This window comes from Cimex lectularius, unplaced genomic scaffold, assembly GCF_000648675.2.
Source record: "Cimex lectularius strain Harlan isolate CLEC.00 unplaced genomic scaffold, Clec_2.1 scaffold69, whole genome shotgun sequence".
NCBI lineage: Eukaryota > Metazoa > Arthropoda > Insecta > Hemiptera > Cimicidae > Cimex > Cimex lectularius.
In genome coordinates, this window is record NW_019392630.1 from 411,923 (window position 1) to 435,454 (window position 23,532).

The following is a 23,532-nucleotide window of genomic DNA, read 5'->3' on the forward strand; positions in this document are numbered from 1 at the left end:
ACGGCAATTTTATCTCCTAGCTCCAATCGTACCCAACCCATTTCCAATATCATGTTCTAGTAACATCTTGAAGTAAATGAAGAATGTGAAAAACATGGAAGATGAAACTGAACCAACAGCCTTGCCCAGTTAACAGTGAAGAATACTACATCTACACAAGTAATATTTAGAGTTATACTTGGACACCAGTCTGACATAGAATCCTCACCAAAAACTCAAGCGACGAGAACTAAATAGAAGATTTGAACAACTACGAATATTTAAAGGATAGAAATCAGACATGACGGAAAAAAACTAACTCTGCACAAAACATTACTTCGACTTATTTGGACATACGGAGCGGAATTATGGGGTACCTCCAAACCCCTAACGTCCAACGAATCCAAACATTCCAATCAAAAGTCTTCAGAAGAATTTTCCAAATTCTTTATTATATCTCCACTCCACTTACTCCAATCTTTCAACCCATCCTAACCATACCGCTCAAGCCCTGCCAACCTCCCTCCAAGACGTCTCCTCACGATCACCCCGAGACCTCATCTCCATTATCCGATAACAAACTGGATGCCAGCCTCATAACATGTGTCCTCCGAGTGCGGTCCTAGCCTTAGTGTTAGTGTTTTTCCCGGACTTTCATAGCATTAAAAACAATTTCTAATGTGTATAATTCATATAAGGATACAAATAAATATTTTTAAAAAGGATTGAGTAAACAATATTTTGTATTTTTTTTTTTAATTTATACATTTACATAGTGATGAAAGAGGAGCCTCGTAATCAATACGACAATAACACAAACACATATAAATAATGTAAATTTGATAAATAAAGTGGTGCCTTTGTCAATAGAACCTCTATAAAAGCTTCTTTTTAATAATAAATGATTTATTATTGTCAATTAACGCGAAACCATTAGGAGTTGTATGCTAATAGGATATGATATAAATTCTTTTTATTAAGGAATTATTCTGTTTCAAGTGTCCCCTTTGCTTATCGACTTTTGTTTAGGCGGCGTGCCAGAGATTACGACTGTGCCCTCAGTTAATATTAAACTTTACCCGGATGACTCTTCTCCACATAAATCTATTGACAGCTAGATTCATATAATAGAATTGATACATAATTAATGTAAAAGCCTGTGTAGATTAAAACACTTTTTTTAAGTCCTATTGCAAAGTTGGACTCTCCAACCCTATTGTTTTCAATTTTTTGAATTTGAATTGATCAATTCAAGAAAAATATCAATACTGCTGCACATAGCACCCACCCCGACTGTTTTGTGAACAGGGGAGATGCGATGACAATGGCAGTTGTCAGTGTTATGACGATGGCATAAATTGCAAAGGAAGATAATAACATAATTCAAAATAAACACCCTAACGAAAACTGCTCGCCGGAATAATCAATATAACAGAACAAATGGTACTTAAAATTCAGAGAGAAAAAACGAATTTCAATTTTGTTTTTGCTCAACATTATCTGTTATAAAATGTATCCTAAGGATATAAATTATACTCACTTATTAATATAATGGTGCTCAAAATTTTAATTCTTGATAAGCAAACACGATTGTTTTATTTACATTGTTTTATGTATGTTGCTAAATTGACATACAGCGGTTAAGAGATAAGACAAGGGAAGTGAAATTCTAAAAATTCTATATTCGACGTTGAACTTGTAAATTTGTTGAAAATTAAGGTTGGCGATCATGTCGATTAGAATTTTAAATAGAGAGAGAGAAAGAAAGGGAAATTAAGGAAATGAAGAACATTTCTGAAATATGTAACAGAATGTTTAAAATAATAAGAATTATTAATTATTATTAACTTGAGATAAACGTTATCGGCTGTGAGTCGTGATTGTACAGGTGCTCTTGTACTATCAGTTATTCTCTGTGTCTCTCGATCGTTTGTCGTGGAAAAAAGTGACCTGCCTCGTATTTCAGTATCGGCAAGGAAAATCCGACGGGAAAACAAATTCTGTGTGTGCGCCCCAGCAGCTGACCATGATATCGCTCCTCCTCTACTTGCTCATCTTCAAAACTATGGCTATGAACCGAAAGCGGCGGAAAACTGTCAGACTCGGTGTACGTAGAACCGTTGTTTATTTGAAATAGTTCAAACACGATATGATAATAAGGGATCTTGTTTTTATTTAAAAAAAATCTATTTAACTATTAACTTTGATTTATATATTTGTTAAGTTGCGTTGTATTGCGTTACAGGCACGGTAAAACGCTAAGTTTTCAAGTTTTCCTAGTACTTCGTCGTTTAACAAAGTGCGCAGGCTAAAAATATGCCAGGATATGATACTGATGATTCTGTTTAAAAAGACAACTACGAGGATTTTCTATATGTTTTGTTGATCTAAAACTATAGATATGTCTGCACTTATACTTTTGATAAAATTTAAATATATTAAAGTTTTCTTTTTATACGCTTCACAAATGAAATGCGTATGTAATAACTGGATAATATTTGCGAATACTGTTTTTTGTCACAATATTTTTTTAGAGCAGGTTACATAACGCGTGATGTGATAATTAATTGAATTATTGATTATAAATCGTTGAAATGCTGAGGTTTTTTAATTTATAACTTGATTTCTTTCAAACTTGTTTCATTTAGTTATTTATTTATACTCACGGTTTTCCAATTACAAATGTATACAATAAAAGTATTAAGGTAATTTATAATAATTACATAAATTTATAAATATTTATAACTATTAAAAAAATTTAGAATGAATAGAAACAATTTGAAATATGGATTAACATTACATAATTATCAATCATTAATTATAACCAAATTCAATATTAATTATATCAATGACAAATTATTTAATTTTCTAATAATAAAATTTGCTTAAACTGACATTAAATATATCAATATTTTCGAACGAGTTTAACAAATTTGTTGTTCTTGGTATAAAACTGAATTTGGCATAATTAGTCCTATGGCAATCGATGGAGAATGTTATTTGACTTCTGGAACGATAAGATGGAATATGAAAATTAATTCGGTTAAGCAGTTAAGGAATATAATAATATACAATCAAATAAATTCCTTCTGTACAGAACAATTGTCAACTTCAGATCCGACATTAACGATAAGTATGGTATATGCTTCTATGCGAATGATATGGGTGGATTGAAAGCCCAAAGCGGTGAACAGTTATCTAATATTGGTCTTACAGTGGAAGTGTACAAAATTTTGAATGTACCTGAATCATGGAAATGTTTAGTATGACGTGTAATAAGTCCTAAAGTTTTATTAGGTGTGTGAAAGTTTATCTTTTTGTCAATAATGTTGCTAAGATCTTTAACAATTTCACGCCTCATCAGGAGCGAGTCTGAGAAAGTTAAATTTGATAGGATATTTTGTTTTACGGAAAGTCATAACTGAACATTTGTTAGAATTTAAAAGAATATTATTAGTTGCACACCAATTATTATGTTTTATTAAGGCATGTTGAAGTTGTAAGCAGTCAATAGAATTAATTTTTAAGAATATTTTTAAATTATCTGCAAAAAGTAAGGTCATAACGGATGGAAGAGAATCAGAGATATCGTTTATATAGATTTTAAACAGAAAAGGCCCTAATTGCGAACCTTGAGGAACTCCAGAGGTTGCTTGAAAACTATGCACAATACCGATTTTAATTTTCCTTTAAGCATTCGACCTTCTAAATTATCTATGCATGCCTAATTTCTGTAGTAAAATGTATGATCAACATTATCTAAAGCTTTTGAAAAGTCAGTGTAAATACAATCAACTTGTAGTCCGTTGGAAAAAGATTATAATATATAATCTTGAAAAATTAGTAATTTTGTTAATGTAGATCTTTGCGAATGAAAACCATCTAATAATAATACTATGTGTTATGTAATAATAACGTTTAATCTATAATGTAATAATTGTAGATTTAAAAAATAAAACTAATAACAATCTAAATATTAGAAAGATAGGAGAAGCACAACACAACAAAAGCGAAAGCATGACTATTGAAAAATTAGTTGTTTATGAAAAAAAGTTGAAGAAACATCTTAAATGCTTAAAGTTACAATCGATTTTAATTAAATGCCAATGTTAATACGTCAATCTTTTTATAATCATTTGGTTTTATCGGTCACGGGGAAAACTCACTTAAATCAACTCCTTAAATAATTACAATTAATTAAGGTTTTTAGAAGGTTGAAACATTAATTAATAATTTAAAAGTTTATGAAATATAACGATCTATTCACAATTTTAAAACCAATGTATTTTTTAATACAACAAAAATTAAAATGGGCGGTTAAGGGGTTGACACAGCTTGTACAGATGCTGTAAAGGACCGGGTCCGAATTCAACTACCCTGAACTTACAAACGGGCTTTTTTTCAAAAAACACCGGTACCGGGTAAAAGATCTAACATTATTCGGTTAGAGCAGAGCATCAGCAAATGTACTTTATGGCTTCTGGGAGACGAGCTACAGCTTATAAAAATAAGTGTAATATGTATTTTTCTTGTTTTTATGTTTTATGGCTGTGAATGTGCTAAGTTTAATTTTGATTTGCGTTATTACTACATCTAGAAATATACCATGTACAGATTGAAGCTAAAATTTTGTTTTTTTTTGTTTTTTTTAATTGATGTGTGAGTTTTGATAGAATTGATTAATATTAGATATAGAATAAAACGAGTATATCGTTTTTAAATGGTTAGACCCAGAACATTCCGGGGAAAAAAGGAGTTTAATGAATATTGCACAAAAGTTCAATTAAGCAGGCATTATAAAAATATATGACTTCGTCACTGTATAATTTAGGTTCTTTTAACTGTCAAGAACTCCATATGAAAATAGACTTGCCATTACAGTGTAAAGTACAATGATATTGAGGATGCAACGGTAATTATAATTGAAATAATACAAATTCTATGAGATGATGATTTGATCATCTTCCACTATTTTCAGAAATATTCTTTGTAAGATGCCTTCTCATTATAAACCATATGCTTCGGTATATTTCTATTGATAAAAATTTATCCACTTGTTATTATGTAGTATTATTTAAGATAACAGTTAAAACATTTTAAGCTGTAAAATTTCTCATCAAAATTAATAATTGATTGGTGTTTATTGACATAACGTTTAAGCCTGTTGGCTATTTAATTCAGGGGTTCGTACATTCATTACATGTGGTTAAAATTTTGATTTTATTATTTAATTTAACACGTAATTAAACCATTTAATGTTGTACCTTAACATAAATGTGTTTAGACATATGTTTAGATAGTAGTAATAGCGTTATTTTCAAACACTTTCCTTAGCGATTTAGAATTTTACCTAAAGCTCTTTTAATAATTTAGTTTGCATGAACCATATTTCAAAGGCAAATAATTAGAAGCATGAACAAAATCCTGAAATCTCCCAATTATTTTGTTCGCAAAAAATATGAAAATATATACAACCAAATCGAAATTTCTATAGCATAAAATATATAATTGTTAAAGTTTCCTTCGCGAACTATGCGCAACATCAAAATTATGGTTATGCTTGCTGTATTTTACTGTGAGCATCTTCCTATAGTCAAAGAGTTGGTTGTCACGAGATAATGTTTTTAACATCAAAACTATAACAAAACCAGCACTAGAACATATAACATTGAATTAATTAACGTGAAATAGGGTAAAATGATGCTGCCGATGTCAAATTGGCATGGCCCGGCAAGGAATCGCCAATAACTTGGGTAAATCCCAATCCGGTTATCTCGGGTCATAATTACAGGTTTTCCTCAGAGTCCCCTGACGTCAGGGGATACGTCTTCCTCCATCGTACTTCTGCAGACTTTCAGCACGAGGATCTGGAGTCGTAGAAGACCCCCACCTTTGGACTCGTCACTGTGAGAGGGGGCTAAAGAGAGAAACTGCCCGGCCTCATCTCAGTCGTCTCTCAGACATGGACACTGGGACCTAGCCGGATCATCTAGTATTTCGATAAAACTAGTGAATGTGGCGATATTTTTAGTTAAGCATTATTCAAAATTAAGTCCGAGTTAAGCTCCTTCGAGGCTAATGGTGGATCAACGCGTTTAAGTTTCAACCAAACCAAATTCAAGACGGCTGGAAAAATGTATTTGTTAAAGGTATTTATTGTCTCACCTTACAATTTTTAGTTCTCAGTTTGTAGAAAATATTGATTATACAGTTACCACTTCTTTCTTCTACCAATCTTGATCTAAATCCATTCTTTTCTAAGTGGTCTATCATAGCACGTTTGATCAAATTGTCAATATCCTACAACTAGAAGATAAAAAATACCATTGTCTTGACGTGTTTAAAGGTGTCATATTACTTTATTTTGTTCATTATTTTGAATTGTCTACTAATGCGAATGAAAAAAGATAACGGTGTGGGGGGATTTTGGATTAGACCTGTTTTCGATCTGAACGAGTTATCAACCGACTAATGAACCTCGATAATAATAAATTTCTTAACCTCAGGACATTTTGTTCAAATTATACCAATCATAAATGAAAATTTCAATTGAGCTTTCTATAAAATTTGTTTATAGCCATGAGAGATCAAAAGAATGCTAAATTGTACAAGCCTTGAGTTGAATTTGGATAAGGATCGACAATTCCGATAAATCTATTAGAATACACTCGCACAGATCGGCGAATAACCTTAAACCGATTAAAAGCCAAAATAAACATCCACTATATAATTAAGGTTAATTAGGTTGGTTGTGGGAATCCCGAAGTTATAAAACAGTGAACGGACTCGAGATCCCAAGTGGGTGACCTTAATGCCCTAATAAGATGTAAGAGTTGTCTGTTAAGTTTAAAAGTGCATTCCGTAAAACACAAATCAAAACTTATTTTATCATAAATCTCAGAATTTTCCACTTCTCGTGTTATAAAAATACCTTTTTCTTAAGTGGTAACAATTTGAAAGTACAATCCCTAAGTTATTTAAAGGTTTTCAAAAATCACTGCCCTTTCACTCAAAGGAGATTAAGCTCGAGGAAAGTCGGATTAATTAATCCTCACAATAATGGCAAACAATTATTAAAAGGATAGTTTTCCCTGAGGCATTTTTCAATTCTTTCAGTGACAAAGCACATTTCTCAACATCCGATTCAGGTGGGAATGAACTGTGAATTCCTGGAATCAAAAATAGCAGTCAATTATCATCTGCGTCCCATTTGATAAGGTCATATATACTTGTTCAACACATAACACTTGTTTTTCTGTTTCGTATAATCTGATGAAGGGCGTTATTCATTGGTTGTTAAGGAATAGCAGCAATAATTTCAACTGCTATGTGCAGTTATGGCAAATGTTTATAGAAATATTAGATATACGTATAAACAACTTTTAATTTTGTCGGCCTTGAGTGAGGTTTTGTTTTTTATTTTATGACCGTGAAATCACAAACGTGATTTTTATCGTAGGTCAGTCATTTCTCCTCATAGTTAAAACTCTTTTCAACAGAATACACAGACAAAATTCACATCAAATGGAAAGGGGAGAGTAGCGAAGTAGGTTTATTCTTTTACGATGCCGTCCTGAAACCGACTTGGAATAACAATCATTTAGAAAATGGGGATTTTCTAAAATGGAGTGACAAAAAGGTTGTCGTTCACTTTTGTGATTTTCTCGCAACGAACCGTCATAAAAGCCAGACTTGCAAACGTCTTAAAAATGGGAATTATATATTATTTAAATTTAGCCAGTTGATTTTCGAACGTTACTCGACTTAAGATTCTAGTAAAAGCTCTCTACATTTTAAAAGCTTCTTTTTGAAATAGAAATACAAGAACGAATCCGTAACACAAATTTGTTGAGACGTCTTGAAAAGTAAATCGACGAAAAACAAAATGGCTTAAAGACGAAACTCGGTTTAGCAAGGAGGCATGGTAATAGCAGTCTGTAGAAGTAGTGAAACACATTGACCTATTTATCAATAATAATGACGAAACTAAAGGGCGTTTATTACTATTATTATTAGTATTATTATTCACAAAAGGAAAATAAAAGAAGTCGCAGTGAAAAGTTTCAATCTTGCCTCTTGCGCTTGATAATGAAAGTGATTAACAAGTGTTTGCCCAAGACTTTTAAATATAGTTTTCATATGTTTGAGGTTAAATGGGCCATTAATTTTAACATGTTTGATAAAACGTGAAATATTCCCAGTTTATTTTTTTTAATATCCAAAATAAACAGAAACACGTACGAAAAATCATATAAAAAAGCAACAGTTAATACGCAGTAAATGGAAATAATAATTGAAGGTTCTCTTCAAAAATGGATTGCAAATCAATGTTTGTCTCGTTGCACAACCTTAAGGAAAGAGAAAGTACGACACAAAATCTTTACGGCCTACACGCGTTCTGTTAAACTCCGGCCATTTTGAAAAGATAAAAAAATGATCACAATCCTGAAGGAAAGTTCCGGGAGGAAAGCCGAAACGCGTATGAATTCGAGGTACGAGTCATAAGGAACCAGCGAGAATAGGCGGACCCAAGAAAGTGACCTAGTGTGTATAAATTCAATATTAATTTTGAAAGTGACCGTTTACATCTCTGTTTAACTATCAGTGCAACACAATAATCTTTGAACATGATTCACGTTCAAATAAACAACAATGATACCGTTCCTGATTTATTGTTTCTGTATTCATTCAGATCTTTTTTCTAGATTTGATGTTTGTTTTTTGTTTTTCAATTGCTGGAAATTAATTCGGCATTTTGACAAAAACTCTGCGAGGAAAGGCGGACCAGGATGACCGAGGACGATCAAACTACATGTTTATACCTTGCAGAATCAAGTACTCCAATGTCATATAATATGTCTGAGTCAAAATTCGACGGTATATGAAGCCATTTATTTTGCTCTGAAACTAAATTCGTTTTAGTTGGTCATTCCTTGGTTAGTAAGATAAAAACAGCGAGGACAGGCGGACCAAGTTGACCGAGGATGATCAAACTGCACGTTTTTACCTTGCAGACCCCACATTTCACCATCCACACCCTTATTTAAACATCATTTTTCGTCATTTTCCACAGAATAATCTTAGAACATCGTCAAAATCGATCGTTTTGCAAAATCAATGTCATTTATTTTGCTCTAAAATTAAATATGTCTAGTAATAATTCCAAATTTACTTTGGTCATTCCTTGGTTTGTAAAATAAAAACAGCGAGGATAGGCGGACTGAATTGGCCGGGGACGATCAAACTGCAGGGTTAATTCCTTAAAGAACCAAGTACTCCAATGTCATTTAATATGTCTGAGTATAATAAAATTTTCTTCGTTCCCCTTTTACTCGTTGGTTTTTTTAAAATTACATGTGAATTGCTACCCCTTGATTACAACCCTACAAACCTACGCTCTTTAAGCAACAAACTGACTAGAAAAGACATTTTTCATGTTTTTGGCAGAATATCTAATTTTATCTAAAATTGAAACCTTTTCTTCATTTAGTTAGTTAATTTAAAGTGAGACATAGAAACTTACTCACGATAACGAGAGAATAATAATCTCCACTTTAAATAATCTTCATTGTTTCAGTTTAGTGAAGTTTGTTAAAGAAGCCTGGAGCTAGAGGAAAGAACCAGGTTCCTATTTCAATTTGTTTACCCTTTTATGATATTAAGTTATTTACTGTGTACGATGTAAAGTTCGTAATAAGATCCCTTGAAGAATATTTCAATTTTGTACTAAATAGTAATTTAGTTTGTTTTGTTTATTTTAATATTTATAGACCGTCCTCCGGCAGACGGTTGTAAACCATAGCCGAGTGTACTTTTTTTAAGTATTATAACTATACTTCTCTCATTCAACCATTCGTTGTCATTTATTTTGCTCTGAAGCTAAATTCGTTCAGTAATAATTGCAGATTTAGTTTGGTCATTCCTGGTATGTAGGAAAAAACCAGCGAGGATGAACGGACCATTGGGATCGTGGACGATCAAACTGCAAGTGCATACCTTCAGACATATTTTACCATCCACACCCTCATTTAAACATTATTTTTCGCCATTTTCTACCCAATAAATCTCGAATAGAGTCCGAGTCAAAATGGACGGTATATCAATGTCATTTATTTTGTTCTTAAACTAAATTAGTTTAGTAATAATATTCCAAATGTAGTTTGGTCATTCCTGGTATCCCTGGACCCGGGAGATCAGATACGATCAAAATACAAGTTTGAAAGTTTCCTAGAACAACCAATTTTTCACAATCTACAAACTTTGTTAAATATCATTTTTCGTCTTACCTCGTAAGACATTCTTGCTATTGTCTTGGTATCATCGATATAAAATTAACTGTTTTTTTGGTGATGCTAGGTCGAAAAATATTGTGCAATATTGTCCGAGCGTTCTTGTCAATGGACCGATCCTAGGAGCCGAAAATGATATATCAGTCGTCCGTTTTTTTTTTCCGTTTTTTTGTCACCTAGGATAATAAAAGAATATGAAGGTTCCTATGCAATAGGATTAATAAATTGATACAATTGATTAATTTTTTTTTAATGGCCTCTAGGATGTTCATAGATATAAGCCTAGCAACGTAGCAAAATAGGATACCGAATGAATCCTGAATTTTTTTTTGTGTTATAATCAAACAATAATTTTTTGCTCTATTAAATTTGTCGTCTTACGCCTCCGAGAATAGTGTATTAAAATTACCCTAGAAAATCACAAAAATAAACGATGATTACATCCTGGATCAGCCCGATTATGTGGATCATGGATTATTATCATTATAATTCCGTCCGACGGAGGATCGGGGTCAAGGATTTTTAATGGATTTAGGTTTTTCACACATTCTTATGGCAGTATCGAACAGAGCTGTCTTTGTTGTCTGTGACAACATAGTTGCATAATAACTGGATCTCTTTTCACTCCCTACAAGACCTATTTCTATACAGGAAAATCCGGGAGAAACGTCAAACGATAAAATAAGGTTTATCAACCGCAATCACAATTTTTCCCCCCATTTACGTCCTGTAAAAATACGCAACTTCATTTATATTCATTACTTTAAAAATCGCAAAATACAAGACATAAACGACCTATGTGAACACAACAGCAGCCAAACATATATGCACTAAAAATATATCGATAATGTATCTGTATTTAATTGATTATACGTCGATCCTGTATAAATCATGGTGTCAACAGATTATTTTAAGACTACAGGAAATGACAAGAGAATTAGTTGTCCTTGACACTCGTTCCTCAAGGCAAAACTCTTCCTCTACACATATTTCTCCATAAAACAGTCCCATATTTTAAATAATACGACAAAAGAAATCACGAGTAGCGCTATAAAAATGTTTATCTGAAGATTGGTTTATTAACATTTCTTTGGAAGTGGTAATTAAGCAATTTTATCTCTTGTTAATAGTTATCAGATTAATCCAACCGATGAATTTCTGCACTAGAATGTAAATTTTCGATTAAGTTATTAAAGTGGTTATTTATTTAAACATATTTATTTTTTAGTTTATATGTAAAACAATTTTTTCTTTTAGATGCGGATATGTTTGATTGTTGGTCTACTGACAATAGTAGTGTGCGATGGCGAATTTGAATGCCCAAGCAAAGCAGATTGTACTTGCTCAAGAGGAATCAACGGAGATTATGAGTTGTTGTGCCCTAGGGCTCTTGGGCATGCCACTCTCCAAATAAATGTTCAACCAATGAAATACATGACCGTGCAATGCATGCCACAGAACAACAACGACTTATCCCTGCTTAGTGGGCTTCAAATTGGATCAGTCAAAGCTTTTGTGTTAAGGCTATGTCCATTGCCAACCATGCCATTTAAGGATCTCATGTCGACTGCAGGCATACCCAATGTGAAAACACTTCAGGTTCAGAGTCATAGCAATTTGGGCAATTCTCTCACCAGAGCACATCTTGCAGGGCTTTCAGAAGTAACTCAACTTAATTTTGCATCCAATTTACTAACAGAAATTCCTGAGGACTTGTTTCAAGACACTACCAACCTAACATGGCTTGACATGAAAAACAACAATCTCAGACTGCCTAAAGGAATTTTCAGGCCAGTACCCAAGCTAGAAGTGCTCGAGCTCGGATCAAACAATTTAACTTACCTTGAGCCAGGGATTTTTCGAAATTTAACAAAACTAAGATTATTGAATCTGTGGGGCAACAGGCTACAGAATCTATCAAGGAGTCTATTTACCGATTTGAATAATCTAGAGAATTTGGATTTAAACAATAACGGTCTTACAACTCTTCCACCAGATTTATTTGCTGATTTGAGTAAACTGAGAAACCTCAATCTGAATGGAAATGAATTCATATCTCTTCCCCAAGGACTTTTCCTAGGAACAATCAACTTGGAAAAAATACAAATCCATAATAATAGAAGAACTCTGCGAGCATTTCCCCCAGCTTTGTTATCAAATCTTACACACTTACGAGAAGCCTACCTGAATGACTGTAATCTAACAAATCTCCCTGAAGATTTATTATGGGGATCTGTACTTTTAATAAATTTGACACTACAAAAAAATATACTTGCAACCTTGCCGCCTTACCTACTCAAAGACAACACAGATCTGCAGAAAATTAATTTGGGCTACAATAAAATAACTGAAATTCCAGAGGTATTTTTCAGCAACCAAGAAAAATTAACAACTCTCGATCTTCGTCATAATCAACTGACGAATATATCAAAGTAATATATTTTTTTAATACAAAATTAGCAAAAATTAGTTCAATGTTCTATACAATATTTTCTTTTTCAGAAATGTATTTTCTTCTTTAAGAAGACTAGAATATCTCTTCCTCCAAGACAATGATATTGAGTACATTGCACGGGAAGCGTTTCAAGCCACTACTGAACTCAAAGTACTTGATTTGTCCCGCAACAAGATAGCGGTTTTGTATGCCGAGTATACCGACACTGACTTTGGTCGCCACTCCATTCTACAAAGTGCGACTAAGTTAGAAACACTTTTGCTTTCTGACAACTACATCTCAGAACTCTATGCTGATTGGCAAGTTTCAATGACCTCATTGCAAATACTGGACCTCAGTTACAATCAAATATCATCACTGACGGTAAGACAATTGATATTAGTGTGTAAAATGACTCTGACTAGTTGAATAATTTAACAATACAGATTGTACCTACTTTCTTTTTTATGAACATTGTTTAATCTTTGTTAATAAGCAGTTTACAATATTAATAGTGTATTTTACATGTACTAATTTTCAATTGAAACATTATTTAATTAAAATTTAAAAAATATTGTCTCCGCTTTATTATTTATGTGTGGAGATTAGTGACCGTTAATCGATATCTGAATAAATATTTATTATTTATCATTTATTATAATATTCACAAAATGCACTAATAAGAAAAGACTGTTTCCAATTTACCTCAAACTTCTTTTATTATAAAATTTATTTTTCTTGCATTATGTTATTTATCTTTATTAATTGCATTATGTTAAGCGAATGTTTATTTTTTATGGTTTTTTGTTTTGTTTTTAGATTGAAGATCTACAATTTTTATCCACAAGGCTCACAATGGATTTAAGTTATAACAACATATCAGTGGTAACATTGGATAATGCTGAAACTCTAGCCAGACACAAATTTGTCTCGGCTCCTACTAATAGGCAAGAAAATGAGAGTGTGAGAGTCATACTAAAAGGAAATCCTCTTGAATGTGATTGCAAGGCTTACTACTTAGTCAAGTTTCTGAGAGGAGAGCTTGACCCGAGGGTTGAATATATCGTAGACTTTGATGTAACTAACTTTACATGCAGTGGGCCTCCTGAATTTGCAGGCCGTATAGTGCGAGCTATTGACCCTCGTGTGCTCACATGTAAACTCAGAGAGAGAGATTGCCCTAAAGGGTGCAGCTGTTCCTTCCGGCGCTCCAACCTCGCCCTGGTAGTCGACTGCAGTTTCAGGAACCTTACTGCTGTTCCCCTTTCAATGCCAGCAAGTGAAATTGTCCTAGATGTGACAAACCACACTGAGCTCGATTTAACAGGCAACCGTATAACATCTTTGCCAAACGAATTGGGCAAAGGCTATGGAAGGGTCACTGAATTAAAAATTGGGCATAACAATTTAACCAAAATAAATATCTCTGTTCTCTCTCCTAACCTCGAGGTAGGTGGAAGTTACTGTTAATCCATTACTTACTTGGACAGATTTAAAAATATTTTATTTCAGGTGCTTATGCTTGAAAATAACAACTTGAGTGTAATTGATAATGGCTCTTTGAAAATGCTTGAAAATGCAAAGGGTCTACGTCTACTAACACTACACAAAAATCCATGGAAGTGTGATTGTTCAAGTAAAGATTTGCTACTGTTCATTCACAGAAAGTACAAGGAGGTGAGACTATTTTTTTAAATTTATTTATTTAAACAATACACTGAAATGTATTTACACAATTATTTATTTTTAGATTATCAGTTTTGACAACATCACCTGTGCTTCTGGTGCGTATTTCTCAAACATAACTAAAACCGATCTTTGTCCAACACCTTTAGGCATTAATATTGGAATTGCGTTGTCTTTACTTGCTCTTCTTGGATTTATTATCTGCCTGATACTTGTGCTGTACTACAAATACCAAAGAGAAATCAAAGTATGGCTCTACGCACGAGGCTTCTGTCTTTGGTTTGTCAAGGAAGAGGAATTGGACAAAGATAAAGTGTATGATGCCTTTGTCAGCTATTCACACCAGGACGAACGTTTTATTGTTGATGAATTAGTACCTGGGCTTGAAAACGGTTCACCCAGCTACAAATTGTGCCTCCACTACAGAGACTGGATCGTTGGAGATTTCATTCCAAATCAGATAACAAGATCTGTTGAAGATTCGCGAAGAACCATTGTGGTCCTTTCTCCCAATTTCATAGAGAGCGTCTGGGGACGAATGGAATTCAGGGCAGCTCACATGAAAGCATTAAGTGAAGGAAGAGCTCGATTGATTGTCATATTATACGGAGAGTTAGGCAATACAGACCAACTTGAACCAGAGCTTAAGGCTTACCTCTCAATGAACACTTATGTTAAATGGGGAGATCCTTGGTTTTGGGAAAAATTAAGATATGCAATGCCCCATCCGCCTAACCAAACTAAAAGCATTCCACTCATTTCACAAGCACTTAAATTAAATGGCACAGAGAAATTGGTTAACAGTGCAGTAGATGTCAATAGTATCACAACTCCTCCAACTAATATAATTGTGGATCCTCTCAAGAATCTCTCATCGAAACTGTCCTAATTTTTATTTATTGATTGGGTATAACGTAATATATTTAAATAAACTGATGAAGGCGGAAGTAAGGCCTGCAGTGTTGAAATTACACCAAAGAAAAGAGTTCTACAATTGTGGAACACACTTCAGCAATGGAGAACAAAATGACTTGTGTAGCTATCTAGATTTCCAGTGAAGCTATACAGAACTGAATTTTAAACAAAGTTTAAGAATGTACAAAACCCACTTTTGGCTACTTAGACTTAATAGGTGGTAAAATTAAAAAAAGAAAAAATTATTTAGAGAACTTTTTTTGACATATTGTCAAGTATATATTAACTGTGATAAAAATCTCACAAAAAATAAAAATAACAGCATAAAATACATGCTTTCTAAGACTGGTTAGGTTTAATTTTTTTTCTTTTTTTATCAATAAACATTATTCATAGGTACTGTACCTCAGTACTGTATAATTTTTTAAAAAAATGCTCAATTACATTGACTTAATTTTATTTTTAAAATGTTTTAAATGTATGTGTGCCATTGTAAGTAGTCTTGTTTAGTAGAATGTGTGAAACTGTAATATTGTATGTTTCGTAATATGTGTAAAATAAAAGTTTAGCTGTATCAAAAGACTTACCATTGAGATAATCTTTGGACCTTTTCCTATGGAAGTGTCACAACTTAGTGTCACTTTACCAAAGCATTGCAAATCTGTGAAAATAATCATAGATTAGAAGACGAAATAATATTTATAAAGATTATTAATACAAATAAAGGCTAACAGAACAAAAGAAAATGCGAAACTACTTGAAACAACAATATCTAGATTTAGACGAGGTTTTTTTTTATATTTTTATATTTTGTTATATCAACCCATGGGGTGCCGGTGTTTTTGTAAAAAAAAGCCCATCTGTAAGTATGTTGGGTTCAAATGCAGGGCCGCTGGATTCGAACCCGGGACCTTTACCTTGCAAAGATGAGCGCCATGTCAACGCCTAAACCGTTGTGGCCACCGACGCCCCCAAGTCTATTTTTTTATTTCATTAACTCATTAATTAAATGAAAATTTTATTATTAAGTTTTTATAACTAGCTCATGTTGTTCATTACAATTTTTTAAGTAGATAAATACATTGAATTATGACAACAAAATTTCCCAAAAGAGATTAAGTAAGACTTTTTTTAAAGGTTTCATTAAATGTTCAAATAATGATTAATTTTATTTTTCTAGAATACATGAAAATTGTCATTTAATGGAACTTTTAAAATTTTAAAATTATTGCAACAACAAATTTAAAAAAAAAAAAAATATATATATATATAAGTATTAACGAAGTTACTATAATTATACTATAATTATTACCTGACTTAAAAGGTTTGTATAATATTGAAGTGTCATGATTATCAGATAAGACAGTGTTAAAAAAAAGATTGCCAAACGGCTTCCAAATAAATTGATCAGCTTTTTTTATACAAACATCAGCAGAGCACAATGATTTTGTATCGCATAAACTAATATATAAATCGTCAATATACTGCAAAATTAAAACAAGTAAATAATCACAACGATTGTTTTTTCTGTAAGAAAATACTTGCAATATTATGTATGCCATTGGTGAAAAAGTGATTCAGCATATCTCTTTGCTTTCCAGAGGGAAGCAAGCATTCATGAAGGGTTTGTTTATGTTCAGTTTCACAAGCAAGAGTCGTTTGCCATTCAAATTTATATTGGCAATTATATAGCTCTTTAAAATGGACACCATCCTAAAAGAAATAGTAAATATTAAGGCATTTTTTGAATGATACGAATTGCAATTAGTCTTTATTTATTGTTATTTTTATGAACCTTGGATTAGTAAGTTTAAAATAATAATAATTCCTGTCATACAGGAAGGCGTAATGTCCAACAATTAGGTGTTACAGACAAGGAATCAAATCATTTTACAATATTTATGGGTTATGCTGTGGGACTGCCCCTGAGTTTATAAAAAAAATTGAAAAATTAATATATTTTAGTATGTTTTTTATTGTTTTAATGATGACCTATTAATAATTGAGAATTTTTTTTTAACAATAAGTTAAAATTAATATTAAAGTTTGATTAAAATCTATTATTCAATGACTAATTTTTCAATTTGATCTATTGTTTACTTGGGAGTATAAATTATGTATATACATATACCTCCTTCTTATCTTGATTGCAAACAAGAGTGATGTTAGTTGAGAAATGAAGTCTTTTCTTCTCATCACATAAATCGCCGTTGGGGTAATGTAATACTAAACTGTCTTTTCGCCTGGTAGGTTTTTCCAATGGATACCCTAGGCTCTATTTTAAAAAATAATAATAATACTACCAATTGGGACAATGTTCAAAGAATGTTTAAAATATGAAGTTATTCACTTTCTGGTCACCAGAATCAGTAACAAGGCATGCAGCAGACCCTCCTGGACATATTATCTTTGGGTGAGGATCTAGCTGAGAGCATATTTTTAAATATACAAAACCTTCAGGAACAGTGATGTTATAAAAATTTGGTAATTGGAACTTTTTGTCTTTGTCATTATCACAAATAGCATTTCTCTGTTAAAAAAAAAATAATAATAAAAATTAAAAAAATACATACAAAATATTACTATAATAATGAAATTGAATTGTGGAGATAATACTTTACCAAGCAAGCAAGTGGAGTCGGCCAATATATAACAAGCAAACAATCATTTACTTTGTTTAAAGTTTTAGGTGCATCCTCAAGCATGCCACATACAAAATATATGACGGTTGATTTACAACTAGTAGAATTATAAACTAACATTAATGAATTATCCAAAACCTTAATTTTGGTTGAAAATGATCCATAGCTAACAGAATTCTTGGTACAAACACCTAAAATATATATTCAATTTTTTTTTTATTTATATGTGTGTGAACTTTGCGTTTATGTTCTTACTTGAATTTTTATCACAACTATTATTAAATAATGGCTGACAAATCGAGACGTAATAGCCATTGATTTCATACATTTTTGTTGATAAACTGGTTAAATCGTATCTACAAAAATTAAAATAGTTTAAAAAATAGGACTAATATAAACAATTATTAACAATTAAATCCATTACAGTTCGTGGTCTGATTGACCAATTAACTTTTTTCAATTAATTAATATTTGAAAAATGGCAAAAGAGAGGTAAAATTCAAGATGTGAAGTTGAGATCTTTAGTTGGTGTCCGAGCGGATCGAAGTCACGATAGCTCAAGTGGTAGAGCAGCGGCGTATTTAGCCGAGGATCGTGGGTTCGATTCCCACTCTTGACACTGACTTTTTTATCTCAACCAATACCGTTCATAAATATTAATTAATTGAAAAAAATTATTAACAATAATTATCATGCAAATTTAATTTCCTTCTTTTCCATGCTTTGTAGTTTTATTTGGTTTGTTCCAACACGGAGGTTGGCTCATTCACAGTTGAGTTTGGGCTTTTCAGCACGGTACAAATGCTAACTCAAACTGTCAGATGGATGTTCCAACACAGTTTCAGGCTAAGTTTATACCGGTTTTTGACCATCAAAATAGCCTGAGGATTTAGCTAGGCAATCAGAGACAAGCACAGATGTTTTACTGTGCTTTCGCTCTATCAAATCACAAAGTCTTACTTTTAACTAGAGAACAGATTTTCATGCAATAAAATTCCTCAAATATGCCATATAATATCACTAAAAAAACCCACAAATATGTAATTAATTTGCTCTAAAGTTATTAAAATACCCAGGGTGAATGTCAGAGACATTACCTGAATAATAATTGAATAATTTTTTTTTTAAACATACATTTTTTTCTAATACATATTCATTTTGAAAGGAAAGAGAACAGAAAAATTTCAGTCATACAAAAATTATGGTATTAGAAACAGGACTGGCACTGATTATTTTTGTTTTTCAAATGAGGGCCCCTATTTAATTTTCACAATCCGATTACTTGAGGAAAGTTGATATTTTAAAATAGGCAAGAAAAATGCAACCAGAAGTTTTGAGAAGAGGGGCTTCAAATAAGATATTTCAAGAGAATGCTATTGTGTTGGTTTATTTATGTCATTAAAATAATCTCATGAAGTAATAATAAAACCTTCAAATTTGCAATATTCTTTGAATATGAAGAATAAAACTGTACCACGGAGGCATGCTTCATATTTTTCTTGAATGCACAATATCATAATTGTACACAAGCAAAATTATAGCTCTCAAATTAAAAAAGTATACAAACTGCTGATTTGTGTGGAAATCTGTAGCAAAACAATTTATTGTATTATTCGCCCTCTTTTTCCTGGGACATGCATGTTCCGTATGCCATATCAGGTGATAGCTGCACTTATCATTTATATTGACAACTTTTACACTCTGTGCAAACAATTTTACAAATAAATAAATTAAAAAAAGGTTATNTATATATAATATACAGAGTTACCTCAATGTGATTGCATACAAAATCTATAGTAAGCTGACAATCAGAAAGCATAGTTTTAAGGTAAGTTAGCCTTACTCCATGGCTGTTTGACACATTAAGTACATCACTCATTGCTATAGATTGATAGCTAAAATTAAAATAAAATTTATATTAATATAATAAAAATCTTAAAGTATACAATTGTATTAATAACTAATAATACAATTATTTCTACTATTTCTTTTTTTAATTGTATTATTTGACGTTAGGTCATGGACAGTTCAGCATGGTCTTTGAGAGAAATCTATTGTATTCATAACTTTTGAACCCCTTCATATGAGTCCTCTTCAATGTTGCGGCTGGACAATTTATATCAAAGACCATGCTATACACTGTTAAGAATCTATTTCAAATAATATAATCTTAAAGAAATAATTAATTTAAACCTTATTGAGTGTGGTGACTGGGCAGAAGTAATCATAAGGCATGCTCCTGAATTCATGTTGCATTGATTGTTATATTGTGGTACCAATGATCGACAAATATTTAATATTAGCGTGTGAGTTATGTTAAGAATTATTTTGTAATTGTCACTAGTAAGTGAAAGAGCTGACAAATTGTATACATTATTGGTGTTTGGATCCTCCACTGTACATTTTCCTGGTTTTTCATCCTTGAAAATGCACGCTTCTCTCGTTTTCCAATAAAAATAGAATTGACAACCATCCTTAAAGAGAAAGAAAAAATTACAATCTTGATTTGATTTGTTTGGTTTTTGATTTGATTTGGTTAGTTATTAGATGACTCACTTTTGCCATGAGAATTAACTCCTGCTCATAAAACGAACAAGCCATTGTGAAGTAAACCTCACTGTAGGGATAGTCTTTGGAACAACTTTCCCCTCTGATATAAAACTCACTACTCCTCTTTTTTAGAACTAGCTCTTCGTCATACAAACCTATTGCATGCTGCTTATTAAATTCGTCTGTCCAGCAAATTCTAGCATCTGTAAACTACAGAAAACTTTTGAATAATAAATACTTATAACAGAACAAGAAAAATTGAGTGTTTGTGGGAAATATTTTAGTATTTTAAATAGAGAATTATACATTATTAACAAACATACCAACATTTATTATTATTATATTTATTATTACTCAAACAAAGAGAAAAACAGATACTCTTATTCTGTTGTTTCAAACTACAGTCAATCTCATCTATGATTTAAGTGGATTAGCCAGCTCAATACCTCAATTAGTCGAAAAACTCGATAAAATCTAAGATAATAATAAATGGAACGAATGCGACCACAGCTTCCATAAGAACTTCCTCAATGTACCTTAGTGCAGTCAAAATCCATAAGATCCATTTTGTATTAAAATCAGTTCAGTATGTGCATGGACAATTCTACCCCATAATATAACTGTCTTGAAGAAGGCTATGATTCATGCTATAACAAGACAATAATAAAATGGAGAAGCTATTTTTTCTTCTTCTTTTTAAATGACAGTTCTGTAGAGCGATATGAGCAATAAAACTATCATCTCTAGCTATCATACATCATGGTTGATCACTTCCGGTGGCTAAACTGCTGTAGGTCATCATGCAGAGCATGGCCAACCCAGGGCTTAGGCTATGTAATGCTATGTCCATCGTTGGCCAAATCTGCTTGGGTGATATCTTCTTGATTTAAAACCACGATTTTAAGAAAATAATAATAATTAATTGTTCACTCGAATTTATTGTTTCATCAGAGAAAACAATTTAAAAACCCAATTAACTTGCTCAACACGGCTCTAGAAAGGATATTGTACTGATTTTCTTTATTTTTAATATAAAGATGTACATGGATTAATCACACAACAAAAGTAAATGTTATTAATGTTGTATTTACCTTTTAAGTTAACTATTAATCATTAAATCCAGTTGACGAAAAATGAATAAATACAAGTGCCCAGTCCCCCCCCCCCATTTCACTGGTTGGAAACAACAAACTACAGGTTTTACATCCCAAAAACCCATGGAAAAATCGCGTTTATTGGTAACATGACATAACACATCATACATGTTTTTTTATTTCAACCTTAATTATCACACATACTAGGATATATTCTTTGATGCCAGTTATGCAAAAATTACAGGAATATTTTACATTTTACATGCACCTTCTGACATACCTGCCCACACTTTTCTTTAAGCCTTGAGCAAAGGTTTATCCTGAAGCTGGTGCCATCTTCTGTTTGAAGCCTATAATCTTGTATAAATAAATTTGTAAAGTTTAAGTCTTTGGCATATTCTATATTTGTCTTAATATTGCAGTTCTTCCCTTGAAAATACTATAACTTCAATTTAATAAGACAATAAAAGTTGCCTATTTAAACCCAACCTCAACTGCAGTGGCATATGGTGTACGCCATTCGATGTCTTTCGAGCAATTATTGTTTTTTATTATTATAGGATTACTTTTGTTCAGATCCTCAATAAGTGTGATATTCAATGAATAACGCTCAGAACCACACTGCTCACCATCTAATACAAAATACGACTATTTATTTTTAACAAATTTATTAGGTACAAAACTAATACTTACTTCTAATAAAAATGGAAACACTATTACTTTTTACTTCAATTCTATCAAATGTGTCCCCATAGTTGATTAGAGTGCCATCTGACTTTTGTAAACAAGCAGCTATACTTCCACCTGTACATCAAGTTCATTTGATTTACAAAGTACAAGTAAATTGTAAATACATTTCTTATTTTGTTTTGAGTTATCTTTTAAATATGTGAATATATAAATTCTATTTATCAATAGAATTTTATTTTATGCTGTTTGAAGTCAAAGTTAACAACAAAAACAAAAGGACAATCAAACAATAATAATTATTATTATTTATACATAATCTCTTTAAATGCAAAATCTGTCACAGGCGGGATTTGAACACAATCTTCACACAGACGCTCTACCATTTGAGCGACCATCAGTTCGATCAACCTTTCTTCGGATTCCCATTTATTCTAATTTGTAAGCAGTGACAAAAAATTTTCATTTTAAATTAATCAACAAAAAACTGAATATATAAAAATTAAAGTAAATTAATAAAATAATGATAATAGAAGCGTTAATGTGTTATATAACACTATGATATGAAAATTTAAATGAATATACCTGAACATAAGAAACCTTGTTGAAAAGCTAGCCCTGAACCAACATTAAATATTAACTTTTCTTTGTTGTTATTAATCAGCCAATTTCTAAAACCTTTCCGTAGAGGGGTGAGATCAATCATAGAAAACTTATTTATTTGTTTCTTTAAAAAAAAAAAATTAAAAAGTTAAATAAGGTTCAATCAAATAAAATTTTTAAAAAATCATTACTTTGCATTGTGTTTTTGGCTTAGGGCAGACAAGCATAGTTTCCATTTGAAAGTGAAAATTGCCAAATTTATTTCCAATAAAACTGAGTTTTGGTTTAATTTGGCCATTTAAACATTTCAAAGCAACAAAAATTTTCTTTTTCACTGTAACTTTAAAAAGACAATCAATGTTATCCAAATCTACGAAAAAGACATCAACTTACAACATCTATTGACTTTGTTTATTGACTTACCATGGTTGGAATTGTAAATCAGAAAGAGTCCTCTGCTGGATGAGGAAACAAACTGGAAATTGTTATATGATGTTTGTTCACAAAGATTATCATTGAGAACTCTATTTTGGTAAGGACGGCAAGAGTAAACTTTCGCTGATCTACATACATTTAAATTAATGTATCGTTCGTTACATTCTGAAAACAAGTTGCTATCTGCCAAAGCTCGGATATCATAGCTAGTTGATTTG

At 31.9% G+C, this 23,532-nt stretch overlaps 2 protein-coding genes across 5 annotated transcripts in view; one reads left to right on the top strand and one right to left on the bottom strand.

Annotated features, from left to right (window-relative positions):
- LOC106670369 (cation-independent mannose-6-phosphate receptor) overlaps positions 1–23,532 on the bottom strand; it is a 54,843-nt gene that overhangs the window by 28,677 nt on the left and 2,634 nt on the right. The window contains exons 5-21 of one of the 3 annotated variants that reach the window (XM_024225229.1): positions 23,071–23,520; positions 22,862–23,003; positions 22,283–22,393; positions 22,079–22,221; positions 21,870–22,028; positions 20,502–20,705; positions 20,139–20,419; positions 19,714–19,840; positions 19,513–19,646; positions 18,201–18,301; positions 17,925–18,136; positions 17,654–17,833; positions 17,435–17,578; positions 16,849–17,016; positions 16,616–16,787; positions 15,891–15,964; positions 6,135–7,148 (exon numbers count right to left, since the gene is read on the bottom strand). In XM_024225229.1, the coding sequence (XP_024080997.1) occupies positions 7,092–7,148; positions 15,891–15,964; positions 16,616–16,787; positions 16,849–17,016; positions 17,435–17,578; positions 17,654–17,833; positions 17,925–18,136; positions 18,201–18,301; positions 19,513–19,646; positions 19,714–19,840; positions 20,139–20,419; positions 20,502–20,705; positions 21,870–22,028; positions 22,079–22,221; positions 22,283–22,393; positions 22,862–23,003; positions 23,071–23,115 (2,454 nt within the window). In that variant the 5' untranslated portion in view covers positions 23,116–23,520 and the 3' untranslated portion in view covers positions 6,135–7,091. Of the gene's footprint in view, positions 1–6,134; positions 7,149–15,786; positions 15,965–16,615; positions 16,788–16,848; positions 17,017–17,434; positions 17,579–17,653; positions 17,834–17,924; positions 18,137–18,200; positions 18,302–19,512; positions 19,647–19,713; positions 19,841–20,138; positions 20,420–20,501; positions 20,706–21,869; positions 22,029–22,078; positions 22,222–22,282; positions 22,394–22,861; positions 23,004–23,070; positions 23,521–23,532 lie in introns of those variants that run through there. The other 2 variants (XM_024225183.1, XM_024225200.1) reach the window with 2 other exon arrangements.
- Positions 1,991–15,458, top strand: LOC106670370 (protein toll). 2 transcript variants are annotated; one of them, XM_014400632.2, is made up of 6 exons: positions 1,991–2,086; positions 11,526–12,700; positions 12,771–13,086; positions 13,522–14,151; positions 14,215–14,379; positions 14,453–15,458. In XM_014400632.2, exons 1-6 carry the CDS (start codon positions 2,006–2,008, stop codon positions 15,275–15,277), a joined length of 3,192 nt encoding a protein of 1,063 aa, XP_014256118.1. In that variant the 5' UTR covers positions 1,991–2,005; the 3' UTR covers positions 15,278–15,458. The 2 variants fall into 2 exon arrangements, with proteins under 2 accessions (XP_014256118.1, XP_014256119.1); XM_014400633.2 differs by lacking the exon at positions 1,991–2,086 and adding an exon at positions 5,922–6,128.